At 44.1% G+C, this 17,507-nt stretch overlaps 2 protein-coding genes across 9 annotated transcripts in view; one reads left to right on the top strand and one right to left on the bottom strand.

The window, feature by feature from the left end:
- LOC128840168 (uncharacterized) overlaps nt 1-7,106 on the bottom strand; it is a 52,352-nt gene extending 45,246 nt beyond the window's left edge. For all 7 annotated transcript variants that reach the window (XR_008445610.1, XM_054033818.1, XM_054033826.1 and 4 more), the window contains exons 1-4: nt 7,048-7,106; nt 5,294-5,397; nt 3,863-3,977; nt 1,306-1,480 (exon numbers count right to left, since the gene is read on the bottom strand). Coding sequence is in view for 6 of the 7 variants with exons in the window: in XM_054033818.1 (XP_053889793.1) it covers nt 1,306-1,480; nt 3,863-3,977; nt 5,294-5,378 (375 nt within the window). In the remaining variant the exon portion in view is untranslated. The remainder of the gene's footprint in view (nt 1-1,305; nt 1,481-3,862; nt 3,978-5,293; nt 5,398-7,047) is intronic.
- Nucleotides 7,107-16,444: 9,338 nt separating this feature from the next.
- Nucleotides 16,445-17,507, top strand: part of MKRN1 (makorin ring finger protein 1) — a 31,170-nt gene continuing 30,107 nt past the window's right edge. Inside the window, exon 1 of one of the 2 annotated variants that reach the window (XM_054033763.1) lies at nt 16,445-16,762. In XM_054033763.1, the coding sequence (XP_053889738.1) occupies nt 16,617-16,762 (146 nt within the window). In that variant the 5' untranslated portion in view covers nt 16,445-16,616. The remainder of the gene's footprint in view (nt 16,763-17,507) is intronic. The other variant, XM_054033772.1, reaches the window with a different exon arrangement.

Here is a 17,507-nt window from a genome sequence, read left to right as displayed (position 1 = left end):
CTCTGGATAGCAGTAGTGATTACCTGGTTAATAAAAAGGTTAATGAGGCATGATTCATACACGAAAAGGAATGATTGTGACTGGTATGAGATAAGACGCTGTTAGATATTGCTGATGAGATGTGGAGTAATGAAATGATGTGGCTCCCAAAGGAGAGCACTACATGGCTGCTGTTGCCAGAGGTATCAGGCCAAATGGAATCAATGGGGCTGTGCCCGTTTACACCAGCAGAGAATTTGATCTATCATTTCTCTGACAGGCATCCTTTCTTGCTATTCATGGGTACTATGGTCTCTAGATGCTCATGCAGGCAGACGCATTGACGTTGGGCTCCAGAGGTCAGCACTAGACACACAAGCCATAATAACACCAGAAAGAGAAAGGAGTCTCTCATCATGAATGGAGATGAAGTCTCTTGAGTCTTCCTGTATAGACTATTCAGATGGAGCATCTGTGTCACAAATCTTTGTCCAAGCTATTGGGAAGGAAGACAAGCAAGAAGTCCCAAATTCATGAGGTTGTACGGTAAATATTTGTTTAAAAAATCCTAGTAATGGCTCGTCACCAAGCTGAATCCGGTCCAGACAAATAACCTAAAGTAATTGCTGTCTTATTGCTGTTCATTGGCCTATGCAAAATGAGCAGATGGTCTCAGTCTAATTCCTAGTGGACAGTCATCCACATCATAAAAAAAACAAAACTAAAACCCCACCATAATAATTGGCACCCTTGTTAACAATCCAAGCAGAGGGGGCAAAAAATGAACTCCCCTTCATTCCTGGAAGTGTTCCCATTATACCAGGATTAAGGCACGTTGGCAAGTCTATGTGAGGAGTCTTGTACTGCTGCCATTTTTGCCATGCGTGCTTTGCTGATAAACAGAAGATTTCAGGCACCAGGGCTTTCAAATTGGCAACTCTCCTGAGCAGTTAAAATCACTTTAACAGTTGTGTGGATGTTTAAAGTGTATGGCCTATCATTGTTGTTGCATTGGCCATCATTTGCAACACACCACTGCTTTTTCACTATAGTGTGCATACTCTAAGCCAAGCCTCACTTTTCATGCTGTGAGCCAACACGGAATGATTTCCTTGGGGAAATGGCTATCAAATTGTTGTTTCCTAGATCTACTAGTGTGGAACCTAGTTAGGAACATGTTTTGTGAACATGTCATCTTAATAATAGAAAATTGTATATGACCTCTCCAAGACACTGAGAAGTACTTTTCCCACCTGGGTTTAGGCTGGGGCAGCATAACATTGCTATAAAGAAAACTTGATGGCAATGAAGATCTACATACAGTACCTGGCTGAGAACGTAGGGAAGATCCCTCCGAGATACCTTAACTAAATTTTTGCTCTTTGCCAGAAACTGAAGTTCCTCATCATTGAGGCCGATGTGGATCCTGCCATTTAAAATGCCCACGGTTGCAGGTACTGACCCATTTGTCCTTACAATCTCTTCCACCTCTCTGGCCATGCTGGAATAATACAGACAGAGCAACAAAAAATAAAACAGAAAAATGATGAGGTGGGAAATATCTTCAGATCTCTCTGCCACCATGTTCCAGTTCCTACTTTATAACATTCCCTCAACTTCTGCTAAATCTGGTTCCTCTCCTTACAACTAGCAGAAGTCTTTGGATCTCATTGCCAGAGGTGCAGATCTTCCCACAGTTCCCATTGCGAATGCTCAGTAGCTCTGAAAATCGGGCCCTTTATATGTTTAGTTTCCAGTGGGTGTCTGAAGGTCTGACCTGCCTGTCTGTGTTGCATAGATTAGAGGAGATATGATTTGTGGTCGGGGTGTTTAATTATAGTCTTCCCTCCCTAATATGCAGCCAGGTCTATTCTGTGGCCAGTGAGCAAAAAAGTGCTGTATGTCCCGAGTCACTTATCAGTTCTGACTTCATCCTAAAAGGTAAACTAGGGCAGGTGTGGGTGGAAGAGACTGAGAACTCTTCCTAAATTGTGCCATAGATTATTTGTTTAAAAGTGGCTTTCCACATCACAAAGCAAACAGGTGTGGATGGGATTTGTTTCCATTAACTTGATTTACTGTACCCTGCCAGCTTTTCTCTCCACCAAACAGCGGAAGGTGAATATCATGGAGAAATGAAGGGTAATGATTTGGTATGTTAAGGAAGCAATTACACATAATCTGGTATGTGCTTATATTAGGTACCTCCATACCCGCCATGTTTTGTAAGACATGAAGATTGTAGGCCAAGTGCTGCCAGCTCCTTGAAAAGTGAGGGTATTTAGTGTAAATGATCCTCTTGAAGGATGGGATTGTTTTTTATAAAACATTTTGCATAACTGGCTAATGAGTCACAGCTCATACACCTTTACTGGATAGCTGCCTATTCCAAGTCTTCATTAGACACTCAGATTCCTCCTCTCATAATACTGACTTTGGATATGGACAGTGAGAGGCGTGGGATACTGAACGGCTGCAAGTTGGGGCTTCTTCATCTTTGCAGGCTTTTTATTTACTAATTTGTGAGACCACTTCATTTCTTGTGGCAGGTTTGGCAGGTCCTTCTGTCCCCAGGGCTTCTGTACCTTCCCTAGACAGCCTCAAGCTGCCTTCTCACTAAAACAGAACTCACTGCATTCTGATCTCTAAGGAACAGCACCAGCAGAGGTGAAAGTAAGCCAGTCCGGTATGGCGTACCAGCAAGAGCCGGTATGCTGTGCCGGACTGGACCGGCTTCCCCGGCGGTGATTTAAAGGGCCCAGGGCTCCAGCCGCTGCGGGGAGCCCAGGGTCCTTTAAATCACTGCCGGCGCTCCGGCAGTGGGGCTCGTGCGGTGCTTTAAAGGGCCCTGGGCTCCCCACAGTGGCAGGAGCACAGGGCCTTTTAAATCCCCACCGGAGCCCTGCTGCCCCAGGGTAGCGGTGGCAGTGCTCCCGCGGTGATTTAAAGGGCCCGGAGCTCCGCGGCGGCCAGAGCCCCGGGCCCTTTAATTTGCCCCTGAGCCCTGGGGCTCCCAGCCGCCTCTGCAGCTGGAAGCTCCAGGGTGATTTAAAGGCCCTGGGGCTCCCAGCCACAGCCAGAGCCCCAGGGCCGTTAAATCTTGAAAGGCTCCGCCTCTTCCAGTTGAGGCCCCGCCCCCGCTCAGGACTCAGGCGTACCAGTAAGTCCTTTAAGTTATTTTCACCCCTGAGCACCAGAGAAAAATAATGGCTGTATACGAAACAAATAGAAAATTCAGTGCAGTAACCTTCCTCTGCCGTGGCTCAGTAACTAAGCAAAAGTATGGGAGATTGCTTACATTTTTGGTACTGTCACTCAGAGGAATACTTATATAGAGGGTACCCACAAGTAAAGGGTTGGTTGCAGAGATGGGGTTCCTTGGCACAGTGCTGTCTTAGCATAGGCCAGCAAGAGAATCCAGGAGAACATTGTAGTGGCATTTACAGTCAATTTACAGATGAGCAGAGGTCATCACTGTATTCCAGTAACTTTTACATTATAAAAGATGTAGCCAAAGAAACTTATGAGTACTTAAGGTCTCCACAAGCCATCCAGCCACAAATGCCTGAGATCTCTATCCAGACAAGGCAATGTCATCATTTGCTGCCACTTTGTGAAGAAAGCCAGGGATTTGATGCTACAGATGGATATGTATAGTACATGTAAATCTGGGGTTTGTCATGTAGTTCTGCTATCTTTGAAAGCCCAGATGCAGCTGTTTTGTAACCAAGGTCATATTCTGCACACTTGTCACACCCTCAGTTCTCACTAATTTTAGTGGCAGCTTTGGGTGAACCACAAATACAGAAACAGGCCCATAGATTATCAGACACAACCGTTCAGTTTTGCTGCACTAGGGTCATCAAATCATCAAATCTACAACCTCAAATTCTGGGGATAAGGCATGCCATGTGTAATGATGGTGCTCTCCAAGGCTATGATCGGTCTCCCATCAGCCAGAGCTTCCTCCACCAAAGATGAAACCCTGAAATGAGTTCCTAGGAATAAAATATAGGAAAATAATATATATGTTAAGGCGACAATAGACTTCTTGATTTATCAAACTGATCTACATTAGGCAGTGTGGGAATAGCTGTATAGGGAGTTGGAGGATCAGACTAGGATGAGCATACAACCTAATTTTTATGGGACAATCCCAATTTTTGTGAATCTGTCCTGTGTCCTGCAAAGCCATGCAAGAAGCAAACCTGCTGAAACGATTAAATCATTTGGGTAAGAAAAAAACCTTTTATGCTTTACAACGAAGTTTCATCACACAATCAGAGTGTTTTTCTCTTCCTGCAGAACAAGATGGGAAAGGTGGTAACACACCAGCATTTGCAATCCTGAACCCTATGCCTCTCTTGAATACACCAAAAACCCAACAGAATCAAAAAGGGCTGAAAAGAGAGTTTTATTCCATATTTTCAGTGGCATCAGATTGTAAAAAGAGCAAACGTAGAATTGTTTTGCATATATGGTAATTCAGTATGGAATTTACAGGATTTTTAAAATTTTTTTTTTTTTTTAATTTTTACTAAAATTCTTCAGACTTTTCCAGTAAATATACTACTTAGTGCCACAAACCAGAAAAGAATTAATCATTTTGAGACCAATTTTAGGGGAAATTTTGAGAAGAGAATGCTATGAATTCATTCTATATCAGCTCAGCACCTACAACACTCACCGTAGGTAGGAATTCAGATAGCCCAAGATCAGATCTATGCCCAAGGTGCCATCAAATTTAGACAAACAATTTTATTAGGAGTAATATAGAGCTTGAAGAGTGATTAGGATCCTTTTAATACTAGGATTATTCTTTATTATTTTTTTTATTGAACTAGCATCGAAGGGTCCCAGTCACGCCACTCTTGAAATCTGAACTGTGAAGTCAATTGTCAATCAATTTCATATTGAACATTATGGGCCTCATTATCCTCTCCCATCAATTTTACACCTGTGTAACTCCAGGGACTTCAATGGAGCTAATCCCAATTTACATTGGTGTAAGTGAGAGGAGAACTGGGCTTTGCAAGTCTGTCATGATTTGAGAAGGGTGTGCACATTAAAAGAGTGGAACTGTCAGTGCTAAAAATAGCACCACAGCCAAGACATTACAGTATCATGCACTGAAGTTCCCTTGCCCCATATTTTTTCCTATAAATGCCGTAAAACAGAAGCTCTCTGTGAAATGAGTTTTAAAAGGCCTCAGGCTACCTTGAGTGAGCTGCCTCTACATTGTTCCCAGACACTGCCAGTTCAGGATCCCGGTTGCATTCCAATCACAGGGACTTTTTCAGAGGACACTACTCACCATGCAGGAATCTTCTCATCTGGATGATCCTAGGAGCCACAGCAGCTGTTTGTCTTCCCAAGGTACAGGCCAGATTTCCAATCATGCTGTGTGCAGGGATGGCACTGTCAGGAGAGCAATGCCATGTCAAATGAAAGTAGTATAGAAGGCAGTGATATTATTTCCCAAACCGCTGGTTAATCATGAACTGCAGCCCGGCTCCCTGTGATCTCCAGATTGAGAAAACAAGTTGTATGTGTTGTAGAGGATGGGCTAACAGACGGAAAAATCCTATGTATAGATGAACTGGGGTTTTGGGTGCTTTAGACAAAGTGGTAAGCAGTATGGTAAAATGTGCAAAGAAAGAAACCTGCAGACAAAGAGAAAGCCAGATGGCAGATAGTAAATACGGAGAGACAGACTAGCTTCCCCAGAAACAAGAGGACTGACTAATCTCTTACTTTATGTAATCACTACGTAAAAAGGTACAAAGGGCTGGAAATGGGGAGTTTCAGTTCAACTCTAGCAATAGTTCCTTCAGTCCTTCTCCAGAAGCTATTCTTTTCTCTGAACAACTTCTATTAATGTTTGTGAAACTATTCCTTCATTCTAAAAAAATTATATATCTAAATAGAAAGCTAGCTCCATAGAAAGAGATGGGCTTGTGGTGAAGGCAATGGACTGGGAGTCTGGAGCAATTCTTGGCTCCCTCACAGACTTCCTGTGTGACCCAGGGCAAGTCTCTTAACCCTCTGGGTCTCAGTTTTCCAGATGTGAAATGGGATAATACTTCCTTTGTCTGTCTTGTCCAGTTAGACTGTAAATTCTTCAGGACAGGAAGTGTCTTTTACTATGGGTTCATGCAGTGCCTAGCACAGTGAGGTCCTGTTCTCAGTTGAGACCTCTAGGCACTACTATAATAGTAATAATTAATATATACACACTCAGTAAGTGATTTTTGCTAGAATCTTAGAAATCTACCTGTAAGGGAGGGATGGGTCTGGTCTGTTTGATACAAAGAGGGGGAATAGTTCTTATAGACATCCTCTCTCAAGCCACCAAACAGCAGTTGCCAAGAAAGATGAGACACTCCTGACCTAAACAGTGGGCCAAACCCAGATGTCCATACTCCTTTTTTAATCTGTACTTACTAAAACAAACCCCCCATTTCATTAAATGTTTGGAATCAGATATGATCCATAGGGCGCAAAATCCCCCTTCTATATATGTGTTCTTTATTAGATCTCTGCAAAACTCCAACAGTTTGGGATCCCCAAGGGTTTGCACAAACTTTCTAGTTTTGAGTTGTGTGAGCCTGCCACCCACAGGCCAAATTCAGCCCTCGTGCAACTCCTTTGAAGATAGTTGGGTATCGAGTTTTGTGCTGAGTTTCCAGTTTTAAACAAGCCCGCAAACCAAATGTGAAACATCAGCTGAAATTGCCAAGTTGCACCTATTTATGGATCAAAACCAACTTGTTTCCACCCAAAACCTTACATTACCTCAGGTTTACTAGAAACTATTCAGCCAACATTCAGACTAGGTTTGCTGAGAGATTTTTGAACTTGGCAGACATTTTAGCAAACTCTGCCTGACCTTTTGGTTTGTAACAAAAGATAGGAAGTTTCATTACAAAAGTTTCACACAGTTCTAGTTTAAACTAGCTTTTCTTCAAGTAACCCTCCCCCAAACCCACCCAGACAGCAGCCCTTTGTTACACACCATCAGCATTTGATTTCATTAAGTGGTAGACTGATATATTGTCAGTCTCTTACCTCTGGGTTTCTGTCTGACATACATGGGCTGTTGTCTGCACTGAATTGTCACTCAAGCAGCTCTGCAGGGAGGTGGGACTAGTGGGGCTTGCTGCAGAATTGGCTTTAAGCTGCTCCGCATTCCAGCCACATGCTCCATGCTCATGCTGAGATAGTCTGTCTATCATTAACAGACTAAGCAGCTCTGGAACTGGTCCCTGTGTAGGGGATAGGAGAGGATTTCACAACTGGATGGGGATTTCTTTTCCTAACTCAGTGCCAAATATTTTTCCCTCTTTTCACATCACTTTTTTTTTCACTTTTCATGTTCCTTTGTTCTTTGTACTAGGTTTTAAACATGAACTTAGTGCTGGTGAAGGCCACTAAAGAGAGCCCTGGAGATTTAAGTTCTACTTATTTATCCACAGACAGTACAGAAAGTAGCAGTACGAACTTCTTTTACAGCCCTACCAACATGGGAGGTGTTAAGCCCACCTTTGGAGGAGAGCAGGTAGTTCACTCTAAATGCCCATTCAGTCCTTGGATGCTCCGCAAGGAATGCTGCTGGAGTTAGTGCCAGGTTTGGTTATGCCTTTTCTGACATGGATACCTGTCCCCTGGCACATTTATGGAGACCACAAGCTCATTTCACAAAGGCCACTGGGGGCTGGTTCACCTGCACATCTACCAATGTGATATACACCATCATGTGCCAGCAATGCCCCTCTGCCTTGTACATTGGCCAAACCGGACAGTCTCTATGCAAAAGAATAAATGGACACAAATCTGACATCAGGAATCATAACATTCAAAAACCAGTGGAAGAACATTTCAGCCTCTCTAACCATACAAATCAATTTGGTAATCAAGCGGCATAACCAGTTGTTGACCCCTGTTTTAGTGAATTGACACTTTAGCCAAGGCCATTCTCATTCAATATGACCTCAGCATGCAGTTCACCATATCAGGAAATCCAAGTGTAACAGTTCCGAAGAAAATGCAGCCTTCGGTGTATGTTTTCTTCTGTTATTTTTCTCCCCAAACCAAATGAAAACCATTCTCTCTGTGGGTGTCAGGACTGCAGCTCAGCTCTGCAACTTAGCCATGTAGAGTACAGGTGTCACTATACTACCCTGGTCATGTGCTGGTAATCTTACACTTCTTGTAACCTTACACCTCAGATATCTGGAGTACATATTTTAGGTTTGCCATAATGAACATATGAGCTTTCGTGAGCAATACACTGAGACCAGTTCTTCCCTCAGTTCAATTTAAAGCCGTTAGGCTTCATAATCAGTGAAAGAGAATAAATGACTTTGATACTGAATACTCCCCCATATAAGAGGCAGACTGGCAGCAATGTTCTAGAGAGAACAGAAGCTTCTGGAATGGGGAATACAGTGAGTAATGTCAGAAGGACCAGAGATAGGGGCAGGAGTAGGGTGGGGAGTCTAAAAGACTGTGACAGCTGGAATCAGTCAAAGAGAGGAAAACTGACGGTCAGTTGGGAGCCAGCAAATCTGACTCTAAACTGAAGTAAGTTGTTTCCCAAAGCCCTAGGGAAAACGAGTTTGCAGCTAGAACTGGTTGGGAATTTTCTGAGGTTTTCATTGGAAAATGACAATTAATTGAAACCAAAATGTTTCACAGAAATTAGGGCTGTCAAGCGATTAAAAAAATTAATAGCGATTAATTGCGTGATTAATTGCACTTTTAAACAATAATAGAATACCATTTATTTAAATATTTTTGGATGTTTTCTACATTTTCGAATATATTGATTTCAGTTACAATACAGAATACAAAGTATACAGTGCTCACTTAATATTTATTTTTGATTACAAGTTAGGCTGCCCAGCTGGCAAGTGTGAAAAATCGGGACAGGGTGTGGTGGGTAATAGGAGCCTATATAAGAAAAAGCCCCAAATATCGGGGCTGTCCCTATAAAATCGGGACATCTGGTCACCCTATTACAAGTATTTGCACTGTAAAAAAAACAAAAATAGTATTTTGCAATTCACCTAATACAACTACTGTAGTGGAATCTCTTTATCATGAAAGTTGAACTTACAAATGTAGAATTATGTACAAAATAAACTGCATTCAGAAATAAAACAATGTAAAATTTTAGACCCCAAAAGTCCACTCAGTCCTACTTCTTGTTCAGCCAATCGCTCAGACAAACAAGTTTATTTTAGGATATAATGCTGCCCACTTCTTGCTTACAATGTCACTTGAAAGTGAGAACAGGCATTCTCATGGCACTGTTGTAGCTGGCATTGCAAGATATTTATGTGCCAGATGTGCTAAAGATTCATATGCCCCTTCATGCTTCAACCACCATTCCAGGGGACATGCATCCATGCTGATGACAGGTTCTGCTTGATAACAATCCAAAGCAAAAAGAACAGGAGTACTTGTGGCACCTTAGAGTCTAACAAATTTATTTGAGCATAAGCTTTCGTGGGCTTCAGCCCACTTCTTCGGATGCATAGAATGGAACATATATTGAGGATATTTATATATACACATACAGAGAGCATGAAAAGGTGGGAGTTGTCTTACCAACTCTGAGAGGCCAATTAAGTAAGAGAAAAAAACTTTTGACGTGATAATCAAGATAGCCCAGTACAGACAGTTTGATAAGAAGTGTGAGAATACTTACATGGGGAGATAGATTCAATGTTTGTAATGGCTCAGCCATTCCCAGTCTCTATTCAAGCCTAAGTTGATTGTATCTAGTTTGCATATCAATTCAAGCTCAGCAGTTTCTCATTGGAGTCTGTTTTTGAAGCTTTTCTGTAGCAAAATTGCCACCCACAGGTCTGTCATTGAGTGACCAGACAGGTTAAAGTGTTCTCCTACTGGTTTTTGAATGTTATGATTCCTGATGTCAGATTTGTGTCCATTAATTCTTTTGCGTAGAGACTATCCAGTTTGGCCAATGTACATGGCAGAGGGGCATTGCTGGCACATGATGGCATATTTCACATTGGTAGATATATATCACATCCAAAGCAGTGTGCACCGACACATGTTCATTTTCATTATCTGAGTCAGATGCCACCAGCAGAAGGTTGATTTTCTTTTTTGGTGGTTTTGCTGTTTCTGTAGTTTCTGCATTGGAGTGTTACTCTTTTAAGACTTCTGAAAACAAACTCCACACCTTGTCCCTCTCAGCTACAGCACTCAAGTGCCTTCCAAAATCTATCTTTAGAAATCTCACATTGGTACCTTCTTTGCATTCTGTCACATATGCAGTGAAAGTGTTCCTAAAATTAACCACATGTGCTGGGTCATCATCCGAGAGTGCTATAACATGAAATATATGCAGAATGTGGATAAAACAGAGCAGGGGACATACAATTCTCCCCCAAGGAGTTCAGTCACAAATTTAATTAACACACAATTTTTTTAACGAGCGTCATCAGCATGGAAGCATGACCTCTGGAATGGTGGCCAAAGCACAAAGGGGCAAACAAATGTTTAGCATATCTGGCATGTGAATACCTTGCAATGCTGGCTACAAAAGTAGGAGCGTGAGGGAAGTGATTATTCCCCTCTATTTGGCACTAGTGAGGCCACATCTGGAATATTATGTCCAGTTTTGGGCCCCCACTACAGAAAGGATGTGGACAAATTGAAGAGTCCAGCGGAGGGCAACGAAAATGATTAGGGGGCTGTGGCACATGACTTAAGAGGAGAGGCTGAGGGAACTGGGCTTACTTAGTCTCCAGAAGAGACGAGTGAGGGGAGATTTGATAGCAGCCTTCAACTACCTGAAGGGGCGTGTGACTTTATTGACATGAACTGTGACAGTATAGATCATTGTTGCAACCAAAGTCATATAGTTGCACCAAATCTTGTACAAAAGAGGTCAAGTAAAGTGTCTATGAAAAGGTTATGATTTTCTGGTTATGATTATGCTATCTCTATGCATGTATCATTTTTGTATTTAAAGTTATAAGTATTGGCTCTATATTGTCTGTATTTCAAACTTGTGCTATGCTTCTGGGTGACACCCCAGACAATTTGGCATCAGCACTGCCTAGCCTGCTTGATGGCCCATTAAGGACCATCAGCTATACAACTGACCCATTGAGAGAAGGCAGATACACCTTGTGACTCAGCAAGGCATGCAGGGACATGCCTATGGACAGAACTCAAGTTTTTCCATGCCATGTGCCAGGTAGCTTGTGCTTGGAACAAAGGAAGCACAAGCCACATGGCAAAAGGACTATAAAAGGCAGCCGCATCATCTCCATTTTGTCTTCAGTCCTGCTTCTTACCTCTGGAGGAATTTTGCTACACTGAAGCTCTGAACAAAGGACTGAATGACCCATCCAAGCTGTGGATGTACTCCAGAGACTTGATTTGAGCCTGCAGTTTATTCCATCACTGCTACAAACCTGAACTGAGAACTTTGCCATTGCTGTATGTAATTGATTACTTTGACCAATTTTAGCTCTCATCTATATTTCTTTTTTTGAACAAACCTTCAGATTTTAAAGGATTGGCATAAGCATGATTTATGGGTAAGATCTGACTTGTATATTGACCTGGGTTTGGGACTTGGTCCCTTGGGATCAGGAGATCCCTTTCTTTTCTTTTACTTGGGTATTTTACTTGGGTTTTCATAACCATTCATCCCCATAAGGAGCAGTGCTGATGGTGATAAAGGGAACAGGAGTATCTGAGGGAATTGCTTGTATGACTTCTGGTTAGCCAGTGGGGTAAAACCGAAGTCCTCTCTGTTTGGCTGGTTTGGGGCCTTCATAGTAAAGGAACTCCAGCTTTGGGCTGTAACTGCCCTGCACTAAGCAATTTATCCTGAATTGATACTCTCAGTAGTGTCCCACGAAAGGCTGCTTCGTTACAGGAGGTTCCAAAGAGGATGGAGCTACGCTGATCTCAGTGGTGGCAGATGACAGAACAAGGAGCAATGGTCTCAAGTTGCAGTGGGGGAGGTCTAGGTTGGATATTAGGAAAAACTATTTCACTAGGAGGGTGGTGAAGCACTGGAATGGGTTACCTAGGGAGGTGGTGGAATCTCCATCCTTAGAGGTTTTAAAGAGCCCGCTTGACAAAGCCCTGGCTACGATGATTTAGTTGGGGTTGGTCCTGCTTTGAGCAGGGGGGGGTGGACTAGATGATCTCCTGAGGTCTCTTCCAACCCTAATCTTCTATGATTCTAAGAAGAGGGCAGCATTATCTCCTGTAAATGTAAACAAACTTGTTTGTTTTAGCGATTGGCTGAACAAGGAGGAGGACTGAGTGGACTTGTAGGCTCTGAAGTTTTACTTTTTGTTTTTGTACACTTTTTGATTTCAATTACAGCACAGAATACAATATACATGAAAATGTAGAAAAACATCCAAAATAGTTAATAAATTTTAACTGGTATTCTATTGTTTAACAGTGTGACTAAAACTGCGATTAATTGTGATTTTTTTAATTGCGATTAATTTTTTTGAGTTAATCACGTGAGTTAACTGCGATTAATTGAAATCCCTAACAAAAATGTTTTGATTAACTTCTGACGAAACACATGGAGGTGTCCATAGGTTTCCCTCCAGTTCACAAGGGCGTCCAGGTGTGCAGCTCCAAGGCACTCCGCTGTGCAGGCTGCCCCAAGGTCAGGGATCCCTGTGATGCCAGAGCTTCCGGGATCCCATTTCTGTGACAGAGAATCTGGAAGCCCGGGGAATCCCAGCTCCCAAGTTCTGAGGCTCCTGGCTCAGGCATGGCTCACTGGGCTTCTAGGCTTCCAGCTCCCCATCAGTCCATGCTGCCAGGGAGCTGGGAACTTAGAAGTCCCAGAAGCCACGACTAAGACAGGAGCCTCAGAGCTTGGGCTCCCTGGCTCAATTTTGTTTCAAAACTTTTGAAATGGAAAGTTTCTAACATTTCTAAATGATTTTTGTTCAGACTTTCCCTTCCACAAGAAATTCTGAAAATTCTACTTTTGGTTCAAAAGCGGACTTGATCTTTCTGCAGAATTTCCTACAGAATGTAAATTTCAACTTTCAGTGAGCTCCAATAACAGGAGAAAAGGATTTTTAAAAGTATATCTTGCATGACTATTTTACCTATAATCGTAGGTAGGCCTATCTTAACCCAGACTTCTAATCTCTGGGGTTTGGATGTCAGCAAGTTCCCCAACAGTCTCTGCTTCCACCAACCGCCCCCCACCTCCATGCCCTCAGGGACTCCTTTGGAATCCAGTATGAGTCCTTTTTTCTCCTGTGTTTTCCGAGCCTGGTTAAACCAGTCAGGTGACTCAGCGGGGTGTTGGAGTAGCAAAATTAAAGTCAATCATCCTGGGACTTCATTGAGATGCTGTAATCTGGACTATTGTCCTCCTTCCTACCTGCATTTCCTGACCAACCTGCTATGGCACTGACTCTATATATGCATACAGCAGACATCACAATAACCCACTCAACACGTAACATCGATAAATCATTACAGCCAATTCCAGGTCCGTCACACACTCCACATTCATTTCCCTCTCCAGCTCAAAACTGACTACCTTATTTTTTAAAATGTTCATTACCTAATGGACCTTGTATTTTCGGTATCCTCCTCTGCTTCCTCTGCTCATTCAGCACTAAACTGTTCTTTTCCCCTGTGGACAAACTCACCACTGTTGATGCAAGAGCCTTTCCTCTGCAGCTCCTGCTATCTGGAACAGCTCCTCTGCATTTTTCCATCTCACTAACTCTCCTCTTTTCAAATCTAATTTCAACATGTTTTCTCTCTTGACTGTACCTCTTCATTTCTCCTGCTATTGCTATGTAACTTTGTAACTGAATTGTTTTAACTCTGTACATGCTTTGAGATGCAGCTTGCATGAAAGAAACTATAAAAATAAAGTAGCATGGTACTGTATTATCATCAAATGACTAAAATAGAAAGCCTGGGTTAGAGGCCAGTTAATCTGGTCATTGTTGTTTTGAGGGAGTAAAATTAAATTTGACACCCTCCCAGTGCCAGATGGAGTATAAATCAGAGGTGGACAACTCAGGACAAATTGTAAACGATCTTCTCCACAGAATAACTACAACCTGGCCCTGAACAAGGTATTTGACAGAAAGATTAAATGAGCAGTATTGCCAACCCTAAACAATAACAAATCATAGGTCAGGTGCCAAAAAATCATGAGGCTTAAACCAAAGAATACATGTGGGCCCTTTTTTGAGGCCCTTAAGATACACTTGGGTCACATGTTTGAGCTTTTCACCACAGCTGTGAGGGCTAGAAACTTGGGATGAGGGGTGTTAATGAAAGCTGATATTCTCAAATATTCGTTTGTCTCCAGGAGCTGTGGCTTTTACGTAAACCAGCAACTATTGTGAGATTCATAATAAAATTGCGAAGTTGGCAACACTGACATGGATGATATACATTGTTCTTCAAGTTCCTGCTAGGAGGGAAAGGGCTTAAAAGAAAAAGAAAAAAAAAGTTTGAATAGAAGTTGGCTGCTAGTGTGCTGAGAGTACTGCTTATCATGCTGAATAATATTGTCTCATTGTTTTCACGTACTCCCCCCATTGATCTGTCTATATCCATCTCTTTTCTCGTCTTTTGCTTAGATTGTAAGTTTTTGGGGGCAGGGATTGTCTTTTTGTTCTGTGCACCTAGCACAATAGAGCTATGGTCCATGACTAGGGCTTCCATGCGCTATGATAATACAAATAATAAATAATACTAAGACATGGATTGGGCAGAAAGGTTTACTTAGTGGCCACTCAGATTCTCTCTGGGGTAGCTAATTTGCAAAGCATAATTGGGGTAAAAGAATTTATCTTCCCTGATTTAAGTATTTTCCTTCTTGCAGCTGCATATTTTTCAAATTATGAAATCTTTTCAAGTACATAAACAAAGTGCCCACATAACTGTATTGTTATAACCCATATCCTTCTTCACCCTGTTCCTTTCAGTTTGTTACCTGGACTTCTTAGGTTGCATCACTGTAAACTCTTTGTTGGGTGGACCATGCTTTCTTATATCGTCTATGAAGGACTTAGCACATATTTGGGCACTATAAAACCATCATAGATTATAAGATTGCTTCTGTGGTCTTAAATGAATGTGCTTATGGTTATGGATGTCTGTGGAAACAGAATTGCCGATGCACATCTCAAAAATAAAACTTGGAAGTAAATGGACTCAGTAAATTTAACATATTTATTACAGACAGGAATTGACATCCCCCGTATTTCAGCCTCTCCTGGAAAAAAACAAAAGCCTGTGGATTAAAATATCAATAATTTATCTGAAAAGAGCAAATGCCATTAAATTATTGAACTTCTATTCAAGCTTTTATTTTTTTTCTTTTAAGCCATTTCAGACCTTTGACATATCCAATTACTTATGTAATATAAAAGGTCAAAGAAGAGTTCTGAAGCGGAACCATTCAGGTCCTAGGGATACTAGGCAAATCCTCTTGCTGTTGTGAAGAGATTTGCCCAAGTTTCTGAATCTGCATAGATGAGGGGAGAGGTCAGGAAGCCTGCACATCACATGAGCTAACTCAAAGAGCACATCTATAAACACTGAAGAAATCCATTGTCACTGGGGGCATTTCAGGTGTGTGTGTGTGTGAGAGAGAGACCGAGAACATTTCAGTTGTGTGCATGTCACTGAGGGCATTTCAGTTGTCTTGTGTATGTGGACATTTTGTGTGTGAGCAAGAATGTTTCACTGTGTGCAGGAATTTATTGCTCATGACAGCTTTACTGGCTTGCCAGCCCCAAAGGCTAAAGGCCTCTATTTATGCCCAGAGCAGGTACAGCAGGGGCAGCAGCCATGTGGGCTTCCCAAGTGGCTGGCCAGTGTGCCTCCCCAATTCTAGAGTGAGAGGCTTGTGATGCCTCTGTGCCCATTGAGGCGGTGGCTTCCCTGATGCTGTGGGCAGGGTGAGGTCCCTGTCTGGCTGCTGCACCTGTGTGCCTGACAATGTGGCATCACCATACTGTGGTGTACAGCACCGTGCACAGGTTCCTTTGGGACCCCCCCCCAGGGGTGTTAGCTACGCTGGGGCCCCAGCAAACATGATGTGCTGGGCCTCAAACGGCCCTGCAGCTCCTGAGCCCAGCCCCTGCCACTGGGGCCACTGCCTAAGGCAGCCCCTTGAGCCACGGGCTAAGCCCCGTCCCGCTGCTGCCCTGGGTTCGGGTCAGGCGGCCAGAGCCAGGCAGTGAGGGGGCTTGGGGGGAAGCTCCTCGGGTTCCCGCGGCTTTCATTCTACGGGCGAGTGGGCGTGGCCAACTGGTTCCAAGCGCCCCGCCCACCGACCTTGTGACCACGCCCCTCCCCGTCTCGCACGTCGCGCTCCTGAGTGGGCGTTACTAACGAGCCGAACCACCAATCAGCGTTGTCCTTCCGAGTGGGCGGTACCACGGTGTGTTCTTCCGGAGCCTACGCCTGCCCGGCGGCCCCCCGCCGCCCCGAGCAAAACAAAGGGGCGGGGCCACAGGGGTCCCCTGAGGCCCTCCCGACTCGTCCCCTCGCCCTCTCTCCCCCGCCTGACCGGAAGGATGTGCTCCCGGAAGTTCCGGTGCCGTCGCTGTGTGGGATAAACAGTAATGGCGGAGGCTGCGGCTCCGGGAACAACAGCGGCAACACCGGGAGCAGCGGCCACGGCCTCCAGCCCCACAGCCGCGCCCCCCGCGCCGCCGGCTGCAGCGGGGTCGGGAGGAGGGGGCGGCTGGACCAAGCAGGTCACCTGCAGGTAACGCGCTGCCAGGGGAGCGGAGGGACACCGGGGACCCCTCGGGGCTGCTGCCCTTTCCCCGCCTGGGTCCCCCGGCGGCTGCAGCCTGGCCGGCTCCTTCCCAATTCCTGACCCCGCGTCGCCTCTGTCCGGGCCCCCCGGGCAGCGGTCTGGCTAGGGAGGCATCGTCTCCGTGTAGCCTTGCACCCCCGTGACTGTGCCCGGGGGGCCCCCGCCAGACCGGGCCCCGCCTCTAATCCAGCAGCTCCCCACCCATGCCGGCGCCGGCCCGCTGTACAATTGTTCAAACTTCGTATGTTGTTGTGAAGAAGCTGGAGCTGCCTGCCCTCTGGGCGCTGCCGTGTAAACGAGAGTGAGGAATCGGATCCGCCTTCTGAGGCCGAGGGAGGGAGGGAGATTTTTTTTTTTAAACGCCCCCCCTCCCCTCCAACATCTCAGTGACCCAGATTTGCCAAAGCGACTAGAGATTTTGCTGGTCCAACTGGAGGCCTCTTAAAGAGGCCTGGCTTTTCAGAAAATGTTGGGTGTGCTTGCAGTCTAAAAATCAGGATCTCTTAAGGTATCTCAAACTCGGCACCCAAAAATCTAAAGTAATACAAATGACTCGATGTGATGAAAAATCTTAGCCAGTGTGTTTGGGTTTTTTTTAAATCAGAGGCAGACCTTATCCTACTTCATTCAAGTTGGAGTGGTGGGAGAAAAGTAGATATTGCCCAAGCAAAAAATACCAGCTCATGTAAAA

Source organism: Malaclemys terrapin, chromosome 1, assembly GCF_027887155.1.
Source record: "Malaclemys terrapin pileata isolate rMalTer1 chromosome 1, rMalTer1.hap1, whole genome shotgun sequence".
Taxonomy (NCBI): Eukaryota; Metazoa; Chordata; order Testudines; family Emydidae; genus Malaclemys; species Malaclemys terrapin.
The sequence above is the reverse complement of the archived record's forward strand: the minus strand, read 5'-3'. Positions and strand labels throughout refer to the sequence as shown.